This window comes from Hirundo rustica, chromosome 2, assembly GCF_015227805.2.
Source record: "Hirundo rustica isolate bHirRus1 chromosome 2, bHirRus1.pri.v3, whole genome shotgun sequence".
NCBI lineage: Eukaryota > Metazoa > Chordata > Aves > Passeriformes > Hirundinidae > Hirundo > Hirundo rustica.
The window spans coordinates 77271739-77284495 of NC_053451.1; the positions used below are offsets into that span (position 1 = coordinate 77271739).

The 12757-nt window shown below is 39.1% G+C and overlaps 1 protein-coding gene across 3 annotated transcripts in view; it reads right to left on the reverse strand.

Moving 5' to 3' along the window:
• Window positions 1-12757, reverse strand: part of ABCC4 (ATP binding cassette subfamily C member 4) — a 141679-nt gene that overhangs the window by 43363 nt on the left and 85559 nt on the right. For all 3 annotated transcript variants that reach the window (XM_040055754.2, XM_040055756.2, XM_040055755.2), the window contains exons 21-22: window positions 2873-3023; window positions 2119-2238 (exon numbers count right to left, since the gene is read on the reverse strand). In XM_040055754.2, coding sequence (XP_039911688.1) covers window positions 2119-2238; window positions 2873-3023 — 271 coding nt within the window. The remainder of the gene's footprint in view (window positions 1-2118; window positions 2239-2872; window positions 3024-12757) is intronic.

Sequence of the window (12757 nt, forward strand, 5' to 3'; positions counted from 1 at the left end):
TATCTAAAATTTATTTAATACTCCATTCATGGGCATCCCCCAAAAGGGTTCAAAGCAAGTGTCCTGAGTCCTAGGCTCAGACCTAAATATACAGGAAGATACTACTCTAGCCAAAAGGACTAAACAAAACCATCGCTGATGGCGAGACCCTTCTGCAATGCAGGAAAGAATTTAAAACTCAGAACTCGAACCTTATGAGATGGTATGAAAGGCATTCTTACACCAGATATTGCTTGCTCACATCACTATCAAAGAACTATTCAGGGTGAAAACAACCTCAGGAAATCTCTAGTTCAGCCTCCTGCTCAAGAACAGTCAGGTCAGACCACAATGCTCCATGCTTTATGTAGTTTGAGTCTTGAAAATTGACACAGATGAAGCCTGCACCTCTGGACAATCTTTGCCTCTGCCTGACTGCGCTCACAGTGAAACAGTTCTTTCTTAAATTCAGGTTAAACATTTCTTGTTATAACTTATACCCACGTTGTTGCTCCTATCACTATGTACCATGGCGAGGAACCTGTATTTATGGCAATATCCTTGCAGGTACTGGAAGGCTGATATTAAATCTTCTGTATTCTGTGAACTGAACAAGCCCAGTTCCAGCCTCCACAAGGAAATATCTCTTGTTTATATCCTAACTATCTTAGTGGCCCCTCCAGGGAGCACTCTAGTTAGAATGTTTCCCAGATCTAGGGGTCCACAGCCGGATGCAGCACTCCCAGTGCGGGCTAACAAGTGTGGAGGGGGATAATCACTTGCCCTCCTTCCCCTGGCTATGCTACTGTTAATACAGCCCAGATGTTGTCGGCCTCCTTTGCTGTCCAGGCACTTAATCTCTGTGAGGACAAAAAACCACACACACTTCAGGCCAGCTGGTGTATCCCAAAGGCTTGGGCAGGAAGGACACCAAGATGAAGAGTGTGACTATAAGCACTGAAGCCTGAGCTCAAGAACAGGTTCATGATCTACCATTTTGTTAGGGAGATGCATAAAACTGACTGAAAAAATGAAAGCGGTTTTATGTTACCTGGATCTGACCTTAAAATATAGAAAAATATTTCTCTTAAATGTTATGGTCCTCTTTGTATAGTGAAACTTCTATATGCAGTTTATTGACCAAAGATGTCTTTTAATATAAAACCAAACTACAGCTTTGTCTTCCCTTGCTATCAGGTACTGAAATGTTGATTTGGTCAGATAACTAGCAACTATAAAATATTAAGAAATGGGAAATTCAAAACTAGAGGTGCCTCCCTGGAAGGTACACTACACCAGTCACAAGTCACTGGGCACAACGTGGTCAGTGTGTACAGTGCTACCACCTGTGACAAACTGTACTTCAGAAAGGATTAACTGGTCTCATCTGAAACCTTGTAAATCTATAAATTACAAAACAGCTATCGAATATACTTGTATGTCTTACAACAGAGGAAATTCACAATCTTACCTAAAAAACCACAGAACTAAAAACTTACATTCTGCTATATCTCGAAGGATATTGTAATAAAGAGCATTTAAATAACAGAAGTCAAAGAATCACAGTGCAAACCTGAATTATATTACTTATGCTTGCAGAGTACCAATATTTTACACCTTCCAATTATGTTAATTCCATATTTTAGATTTAAGCCCTGAAAGTTGCATAAAGTAAAAAATAAGTTAGATTTATGAAACTTTCCCAAGATTATTTATACTAATAATATCTACCCATTCCTAGCACACTACTTACTATCAAATGCATCATAATACTGCTTGTTTCCTCCACATCTCTCTCTGCCCTCACCCTCCACCCCACTTCCTTTCCTGAAAGATGGAATCCAGGAAAATGTTAAAAATTATTCTTTAGGTATTCTTATCAGGCATACTTTCAAATGTTTATCTTATACATTGTTAAAACATATGCATGGGTATTCTAAATTATATTACAGCCCAAAGTAAACTCTCTAAATCTAGACAGATAACGTTTTTGTTCTAATACAGGAATTTTACCCTAAAGAGACAAATGCACAGCTCCTACTGATTTTAATGCACATTATATACATGTCGCTGAGGGCATAATATATTTCCCTCCTACAGTGCAAAGTATTTGATTTTTCCCATCAATTCATCACAAACCTGAGTGGAGGTCTTGGTGTGCATCAAATAATTTTTGAAATCTTTCCTCTGCTTTCAAAGCCCGAATAGTCCAAAGCCCCTGGAGGGATGATGACAAGTGGGAGAACACTGGACTTCGAGCTACAAAGGGAAATGAGAGTTAACAATAGCTGAAGGACAATATTTAATTCTTTCTGTACCACACTAATCTTTAATCCCACCACTTTAAATTTAACCACACAAACTACTCTGCTGCATCTTTTTAGAATGAATATGCAATGTCTTTAACTAATGTCCTCTTACTCAATTAGAATCAGTCAGACAGCCAGGCAGATTAATTTATACAAAAATGTCGTACATTTTTAACAATAGCTGTCACTGAAGAAATTCTTTGAGCTTTATTAATGACATTAGGCACCCATGTTTGTTATTCATTATTAATATTCCGTATCATAGTCAAGCTAAAGTCAGGCACAGGAGTCAGATAAGGTCAGAAATACCATTCGTATATGCATGCAAGGTCCCAAAGACCAGCAGCTTAGCATGTTCTTAACTAGCTTTATTTACAGATAGTTAACTGACATACCCTAGGTTTATCATTATGCAAAACAGGAGTTAAGCATGTAATTCACTAGTTAGAACCAAGGCAATAAGGAAGTTATTTGCATAGCAAAAGAAAAAAAATACCTTTGATGGACTGTCTATAAAAATACTAGCATTTCACATAATAATAAGTAGAGTTCAAACTAACATTAAGTCCCGCCAAACTACATACTTGTGGATTCTAGACGTTTAATATCTCTTGAAGTGTCTAAGAAATATCGTCGAAGAAAAATGAAAAGAATAAATAGTGGAATTAAGGGGATGAGTATCCAAGGAATCACTGCCACAGCCACAGCCACCACACCAAAAATCTGCAGGAGAGTCTGGAGCACAACAGAAACAAAATAAAAAACTCTTTGCCAGAAGAATTTAATTTAGAACAAGTATAAAACTATTTAACGCTATTGAAACACTTAAATATTTAAATATAACTACCACATTTAAGAGCGGATGCACTGTATAACATATGAGCAACATCTATTTTTAAGCAGCTTGGAAAATTTGCAGCAATACCTAAATTGACTATTTTTGCAGTTTATAGTTTTCCTTCACATTATTTGTTCTTTGAAATATGTCTTTACAAAGCTGGTTGACTGAAAATTAGTGTCTTTCTTTGTAGACTATTTTGTGACTGCTGTAATAAAGTAATAAATTATCAATGTAATGGACAACTAATCTTTAATGACCCTAGTTACTTGGTGAAAAAAGGACATGTTTTTTCACTCCTGATAAGAAGAAACTGATGAAAAACTGGCTTTCAACTTGAGTTGAAAGACTTGACACTTGGAAGAGAGACTTTCAACACACGCTTGCAATGTTTTCCTAAACACAACGTTTAGAAAGAAAACTCAGGACAGGAGAAAGTGGGCTTTCTCTTCTCAAAGGATTGCATTGTGAAATGCTACATATATGAAGAAAATGTTACACAATGTTACACACTGCAAGAAGTGTCATAAAAGGCTTATTTCACCAGGTTTACTAGAATCTAAAGTAACAGGTGAGGTAAACCTGATTTTACCCTTAGGAAACTAGATATAATGAGGAAAACTCTATTGCTTAGAACAGAGGATCCTGGCCCAACTTTCCGAATCAAATCCTCCATTTCCTTTAGACCCCTTCACATCTTTCATCAAACTTTCAGTTTGAATACACAGTCAAAACCATCATCTGCACACAAGCTTCTTTCAGAACCCAGCCGTGCATGCATGAATGTATGGTAGGAGTCCTGTAATGTATACTGTAATGAGGATGTGCCCATCTGTTCCTTAAAAAGGAGGAAAAAACCCCAACCCATACAAAAATAGACCCATACAGTACCAAAACCAGACAACTGAAATCCTAGCTCAAGATTAAATTCCTGTATTTTTCTCATTAATATATTCCTTAGAAATGAGAATATTTTCTAAGGATTTTTCATTTTCTGGACTGTACAACAGCCACCTTCATCACCCCAACAACACAGAAGTGGATTCCAGTTAAACTTTGTGGCTGCCTGATTTACATTCCGGAAATGCATTAGTGACCACTAGTGCCAGAAATGCAAGCCATGCAGCAAAAATGCTCCCTTTAACTTTTCCAACTCAGTGCACACATAAGGAACACATCAGCTAAGGTAGGTACCAGAGAGCTACCTGGGTTTTCAAACACTTTGGGTGGAAGTGTCCATTAAACACTGCACTTCTTGCTGTGCTTCTGGTAGCACACTAAGGCCAAAACCAAGTACAACCTTTACCCCTAAATTTGTTATTTTTTCCTCCACGCTTCACTGAAAGCCTAATTTGACCTGACCAAAGAGCAAATCCATACACCTTACACATTACAACTGCATGAGTCAGCTCTAGGCTCAGAGGTCTTAGCTCATGAAAGGAAGATTTATCAGTGTAATAGCCCCCCCATCTCATAGATCCTGAAAGCACACTTTAGGGTCTCATAACTCTATTAAGGAAAAATGCTATAAAGTGGGCATGGGGAAGGAGCTCTGAAGGAAGTTGCATCATGACTACACTGCTCACCTGTGGGTTCAGGTGTTGATAGCATCATGTTGTTTGACCTTCTAGAAACACACAGCAGATTGCACACATTTTACCTAGATTTCATCAGGAGGAGGTAAGGTGGCAATGAGAGTGGCATGGTGTTTCACCTGGATCAATTATGCACACGGCTGTGTCAGCACAAAGCAAAACAAAGCACCCTGGGCTCCTCACCAGCACAACCATCAGCCCTTCTCTACCTTCTACTTCTCTGGTATTCTTTAGAACCCTGTAAACATACTTCTTTTTTATCATGGGGTGAGGAGAAAGGACATAAAGATTCCTGACCTCCTACAAATTTTCTCCTGTCTAGATCTCCACTTTCCTCAGCAATGCTCATTACCTCTGCCAAGCCTGCCCGCCATCCACATGCTGGCTAGTTTCTAAAGGCTCCCTCACCTCCATCTTTATCAGCAGAGACTGAAGTCCATTCCTTTCTTCCTGTTCCAAACTCACTCCTGATTCTGCTTTATACACTTCCTGCCTTCTCTCTCCGTCACTTGCTAGTCACAAAAAACCCGTTTCTGAAGTACACACTCTCCTCTTAACATCAGCCACAAATCTGAAGTCAAATGTTGAGGAGAGCTGCTTCAAGGAAAAGAATTCTGAGGAAAACAAACGCTTTTTAATAAAAAAAAAAAAGAAGCCAAACTGAAGTTTTAGTGATGATAATCACTAAATATATTGCAAAGTGCCAGTGGGGGTGGGAGTGGGAGTAAAACTATTAAGATCCAACTCATGTAAACAAAGCCTTGCTACGGTAGAAATACAGGGAAGGAAAAGATGGTTAGGATGACTAAAGTAAAAATCTGACACCGCCTTTGGAAGGAATTTTAGATGAGCCTGCACCACCTTATCATTATAAAAATTTATGATAGGGTGGATCAGTCATGTGTGTTGTTTTTTTTTGAAAACCAAACTTGCATATAAATTAACTCTTAATGAAGTAGTCTGAAAGCCAGACACAACCATTTGCAGACTGTAATCATGTAGTCACTGCGTGAGGTAAGGCAAAGGTTCTAGCTCCTGAATTTCACAAGAGACAACCAACCTTCACAGCTGGAGACTGCCCCAACTTCTACCAGATTCCCCGTGTGCAAGCTGCAGGACCCAAGATAATCAGCATGCTGACAAAAATGATAACGTGAGGGTCTGGTGTCTCTCCACTCTGGAGGCAAACAGCAAGAAACACTCAGGACTGGGTATCTAGACTTCCCATGGCAGAATCAGCTTACAGTGGGAAGTTGCATCAACAGTCCAAGATTTTCCTACATAAAAGAAATATGGTCTACAAACCCAGCACCTTTTAATGTATTTCTTAACTTTAGCACTCAAAATGTAATGACTGTGTAGGGAATAACAGTCAAACTGAAAATAAAGAAGAAAGGCAATCAAAACAAAAACACCGGAGCTTATGAATTACATTTCACACCTATCTGCACAGTATTTGAGACAAGGCCACCTTGCACAAAGACAGCAGATGCACTGGCTACCAAGACCAAAAGGACCTGGATAGCCTCAGGAAAAGACCACTGCTTCCAAATGGAGTACAATAGTGTACAATGTCCACCCTCAAACTTGCTCCCATTTCCCTGGAGAAAGATGAATCTCCCACACACAGCCTGCACGTCGTCTGTCCCGAGAGTACAGAAAAGCACATTATTTCTGTTGGGAGTTATCCCCTTGCTTACAAGAGTCCTGAGAGATTTTGTCATGATTTGGTCAGTCACTCTATTTATTGTGGCTTTTTTCTCCCTTAAAAATCTCCTCTTTTACTGCAGCAGGCATACCCAACTATAACCTTCTGGGGAAATGAATGCTCTGATCAGCACATTCACTTATGAAACATGCTTTCCCTCCATCATCTGATGACCTACTTCTCCAGTATTCTTACAGGTGCTGAGAGTGGTTTTCTGATAATTCCTATCTCAAACAGGTCTTGATCTAGGAATAACAGGTATTTCTGTACCACAACCACAGAACAGAAAAACATGGTATAGGACCTACTACCATATGAACCACACTATTCTGCACTTGCAGTTGTTGACCTGGTAGGATCTCTAATCAATGAGAGGAGCACAGGGGATGGGATTTGAGACTTGGAAACTTCATTGTGGGAGTCTAGATGTGGACTACATAGTGAAACCCCTGTGCTAGTTTAGAAGTTTAAAAAGTGATTAATAGAATAGTAGAATTGTTTTGATTGGAAAAGACACTAAGATCAGAGTCCAATCCTTAATGCAGCACTGCTGAGTCCACCACTACACCATGTCCTGAAGCCTCATACACCATGTCTATGCATCTTTAAATATGCCCAAGGATGGTAACTTCATCTGACCTTTAAATGCATACCTAATGGTTGAATATTTTGCTACAATCCACTAACTGTATTTATTTGATTCCCTCTGACTACAGCAAAGTGAACTTCTAAAGCCCATCAAGCCTAAATTTTGATGACCGAATCTACAGTCAAATCCCATGCAAGAACTGCAGCATTCCAGGACTGGTTTTACCAATACTTAAGCAGAAGCCAAGTACACCTATTCAGCCCCAATTCCAAAATGCTACTTCCTGGGCCCCAATATAGAGTCCCAGGGATTATAAACCCACGGGACTGCCACAAAGCCATACAAGTTTAATGACAGCAAAGGCACATGTTCTCAATGTCAGTTTGAACCTTCACTGCATTAACTTTGGGCATTCTCAGTCAGGCTGTGCTGTCTGAAATAAAGCCAGGTCAAGAAACTGCAAAACCCCACTCTGTTCATACTTGCTTGGCATCACCCTTCTTCCTCCTTCTCCTCTACCCCTGACTGAAATTATTTCCTTGTTGACTCTGCCAAGTAACTGCATGCACAATCAATCCCTAATCCAGTTCTGACATTTTCTTTATCCTTGAAAGCTTCTTTTTTTCTTCAAGTAGACTTCTTCAAACCAGACTGTCTGGAATGACTGACCTGCATCTCTTAAAGAAAAACTGCACAGGTGGCTGGTTACACTGGGACACCAGAAGACAAGCTTCCCTTGGAAGATGACATTGCAATGAGAAGATCAGAGTGATAAACACTTTATTCAAGCCAGCTCCACCCCGAACCACAGTGTAGATTTTCTGTATTTCCCCCCTTTATTAAAAAAAGCCACAGGAAACATCCAAAGAGAAACTAGCACCTAAGCAATTCTACTTTTTACTCACTTAAAGCAGCTGAGTTGAGGTGAGTAGTCTTGTCTTTAACTACTTTTTAAATAAAACTGATGGGTTTTCGTTTGGAACAGGTTAAAAATAAGTATATATATTGTTGTTTATACTATTGCTTGTGTCAAACTGTCAGGAACACATTTGTTTTCAGTGAAAATGCAATGAAGATTTATGAGTACAGGAGAACACATGGAACGTACAACATTTAAGCAGATCTTTGACAATGTCCTTTTCTGAAACAACCAGGGACAGCAATCTTTGACAGGAATGACAGCTCTCAATCAGTGTTAATTCAGCTTTAGGAAAATGTGCATCCACGAGAAAACTTGAAATTTAAAGACCACAGCAACCAACACACTGAAAGGGGGGGAAAAAAGACACAGCTGGAGAAGAAATTAAAATTTTAATTTCAGATAAGCTGAATGAAGAAAGTAAGAACTAAATACTGCTAGCTCTAAAAGCTTCAAAAAGAGCAAGTTCATCTCCTGCGAGACACTCTCTTCTCCTCTGAATCCTGCTGCTTGCAATTAGTCGACAAGGGGTTACCTAACTAAATCAATATGTCACTGCAAATGGGCTGAGTATTTCTGCCAGATATGCCACAAAAATGTACCCAAAATTTCCAATCACATCCTTAATGCTAGCACCTCCTATTTGTTCTCGTCTCTACAAGACAGTCCTTATGGATCACTGTTTTTCCGAGTGAACAAGCATATAGTGAGCTCCTCAGGGCAAACGTTTTCTGTGCCACCAACATGCTCATTCATTTGACTTGGCATGCATTTTGTCATTAAGTGAGAAGCCTTAATGTTTGTTTGAGGTCACGGCGAACTGTGTGCAATTGTTCTTTAACAAGTGACCTTAAAGAAAAAGGGTGTTTTCTTTAATACATTGGCACTGCCACCACTCTCATATTCAAACAGCATCCTATCATCACTAACCTCTTACTCTGCAAGAAAGGATAGAAATAGGTTCTCTGGGTGCCCTGGGCCAGGAGGTTTAACTGTCTCATGCAGAGCCTGATTGTAACAGCAGTTTTCAAAAATCACAGTCTGTACGTTGTCTGAGACTTCCAGATATGACGCTTTAGAAACAGACACATAACCAAGCTCTGGAGTTGCTGATTCTGACAGACACTGGAAATACTCCCCCCTTAAAACTCAGCACAACATTCCTACAACACACAGAGGTTATCTTCTTTCTAATAGTAAGCTATTTAAAACTAAACTTATGTGAGAAGTTTTTTTACCAGGGCTCTTCGTAGTAGTAAGTTACTTCCAGTTAATACCGGTTTTCCATGGAAAAACAAGCTTTTATCAGAGCCAAAACAATTAGTGCCTCTGCTTAGGCATGCAGCTCCTGCTTATATCCACTGTACAGGGAAAACAATACTGTCATACACAAAATGACAGTGCCAATAGCCATTCTTGTAAAAGGCTGTGGACAATGTATTTTTGTATTTATAAGCAGTAAAATCTCGAGCAGGATCTTTGATTTTCTGAAATGCTCCTTGTTTATTGCACCTTGTGCCCTCTAAGCACATCTGCACAGAAGTGTTCTCAGTGATTTGGGCAGCAAGTCACAACTTTGCAATGAGGATCTATAGAAAAGTGAGAGGTCTTCCTCCTGAAGTCACAGGAGTTAGTCATAACATAACTGTGATCTCCCTGTACGAATAATATAATAGTTAATATGCTTTGCTGTTCAACAGTGCTGTTTGTCACTTCTGAGAATAGGCCTTGGCTATATTCTACTGTTCTTTCCCCAAGGGACAAAAAGTGCACACACAAGAACTATTCACATAAACTACAATGGTCTTTGTACCATGAAAAATATGTTTTATCTTCTTGTGGAACACCTCAGATGCTGAGCACAACTTTATATGGCAGCTTGAGGAAATATCATTAATCAGCAAGTGTAGAACATGTGCACACACATGCTTTGCTTTCCTGACAGCTCTTGCCAGAACCTGCCTGAAACACAACAGAAAAATGTCTGGCATCACCCAACACTCCCAGAGTAACTCCTCAGGTAGCAGAAAGCATCCCTTTTCCATCATCATAATTTAGAGGGGTTGTGCCTCCAATATCCACCACCGTTGCCAAGTGTGGTCGCTTTGTTGGCTGTTGCACTTGCTTCAAGATTTCCAGAAAAACGCATTTTTGTATCTCCTCTATCAGTTTCTTGCTGTCAAATAACTGATATTTCTAAAGGCAAATAAATAATAGCTTAATTTCTGCTCCTCTTCTACCTCTTAGAAATTATTTTCATAATGTTTCCCCAGCTATATAAGCCCAAGAAAGCCCCAGTGAGCACAGAGCCTTATGAAACTAAAACATTTGATTCAACAATGGGTATTTTGCTCCATAGTACTGCTACAAGTGGTGTATTTCCCACTTTCTTTATTTGTATGTTTAGCAGAGATTCACTGATATTCATCTCAGATTTTTCCCAATTAAAACCCTTCTGAAAGCAGATTTTATTTCAGTGATAACTATGGAAAACATACACACAGAATGAGGGAAAAAAAATCAACAACTGTCTCAATGTTCTCAGGCTATTAAGATGCAGGAGGCTGATTTTACAGGCCAATACAAAATGATGCAAAAAATGCATAGTAAAAGGACTGGGAAAATGTAGTCCTTTTGACACCCCCAGTACAAAACTGTGAGTGCTGGGGTACTAAACAAGGAAAGGATCACAGAAAATAACTCATGCCCTCCACAAACAGCATCTCCTACCGCCACAGCTGGAGAAAAACCACTGACCTAGACAGACCACTGACGGCATTAGTTGATGTCCTTATGGTCTAGTCCATTAATTTACTCGCTGAAATACTGTCCATTCTTCCTGTGAGGAATTCCTCTGAGCTAATGATGATATCACCTTTCCACCTATGCTGTGGACATTTTTTTTGCAGTTCTTAAAAATGTTTAGCAAAATTGTGCTTACCACAGACACTGCACCCCATGTGTTTCCAAACTTTGTCTTTGAGCCCTGTACTTTTCTGCCTCAGGTCTCTTGACCCTCAAGGCCACAATGCCAGAGCAGCTGTGCACCCTCCTCAAGAATACCTCATTTTCAACTGCATGACCTTTTCTGCTCAGCCAAGTCTAACTTTCACCAGAAGTCAATTCTGGGTCTTTCAACAACTTTAAAAGCTTTGTGCTACATTCAAACTGTGGGCTCTTCTGTTAAAGAGTATCAATTCCCCACAGCTCTTCAGCCTTACAGCAACTACAAGCCTTTAGGCACTTTATTGTTGTTCTTGCTATTTAGAAATACACTATTCATGCATTTATTTTTAGGTGGAATAAAGAACTACTCATATTTCTGTAAACACCCCAATAGCCTCTCTGCCCCAGTTAAATAAAAACTATGAAAAACATTGAGGACTCCAGCATCAGCTATCCTAAGAAATAAAGCTACCTTCTGTTTTCTTCAGGTCACACTCTTTCACAGCAGATATGCAAAAAATGCTTTTTAACCTGTCCCTGGTGTTTTTTCCCTTAACTTCCCCAGAGCTTTGCCACTTTGATAGGGCTATAAAATACTACTTTCCTTTCAGAATAAACTCCTGACTCATAATTTTTCAGTACTACATGATGTCTAGTGATCACTCCGCTTCAAAAAGTTGAATAGTGGTCTGATGCTTTCAGCATATTTAAACTAATCATCACCAGCAGGTTTCACTCAGTTCAGCTGTTCTATGCATGTCCAGAACCCAGTGAGTAAAGAGAAAATTCCTTGGCAGAAAATAAACATTATTTACTGTCATAAGTGTGTGCTCATTCTTTATGTGTTACAAATACATAGCAAATCAACAGGAAGACTTTTCAAAAGCTTTATCTTATCACAAACCATCAACAAAGGCACACTAACTAAACTAAGTGACTGATACCAGGTCTGATCCCAAAATCCAGACTTTCTATTAGTGAGAAAATTGAAAAATTGTTTTTCTAACTTTGCATTTGATGGAAGGGTGGACAATTGAATCAAGTACCTAACCCAGCAGTTTTACAAGAAGATCTAAGCCCTTTATTTTAGCATACGAGTGACGTTCATAGCAAGAGAGCCCTGCTTATTGAAACATTAGACTGATTTCAAAAACCATTAAGAAAATTATTTAGGGATGTGATTGTGGAAGAAAATTAAATTGCTCAGCATCCTATTCTTCCACTGTGCAGGAACAGATACTATTAAGCCCTTGAACTAGCCTTTCTAAACACACAGACTTTTGTATTTCAGGAGTACAATCCAAATGAATCAATTTTTTTAAACAATACAAAGATGCCCTGTAACGTAGATTAATACAAAGACGTAACAAAAAGACATAGGACATTCAGTTACCACCTGAACTCTCATCTTTCGTCATACAGAACTGCCCACACTGCAGTCTTCTCTACCTTTTGATGAACAAACTCCTCTGGAACTTTCAAATCAGCTGCAGAGTTCACCAACTAGCCACAATTATCAGCTTCAGCAAAAAAAAGTTCTTACATTGTGCAGATGCACACACAACCCTGGCAGAACATTTCTGTGAGACGAAGTCTTTACTTTTGCCAAAGGTGATTCCTTGTTCCACATCTTTTGGGCATAAATACGCATAATGATTTAACACACACACACACGTGTCAGCTACATGGCTTAGTAATTCAAATTACCTCCAAGTTTCTCCTTCCTCCTTGAATCAAAAGTGAAATCTCCAATCCTTTTGCCGAACAGTGAAATCCTAATTTGTTTGTAAGCAGACATTGTCCTATCTGTAGTATATCAGTAGTTTAAGGCAATCTAGAAGATTTGTACTTATCACCATTTGGAACAGGATTGT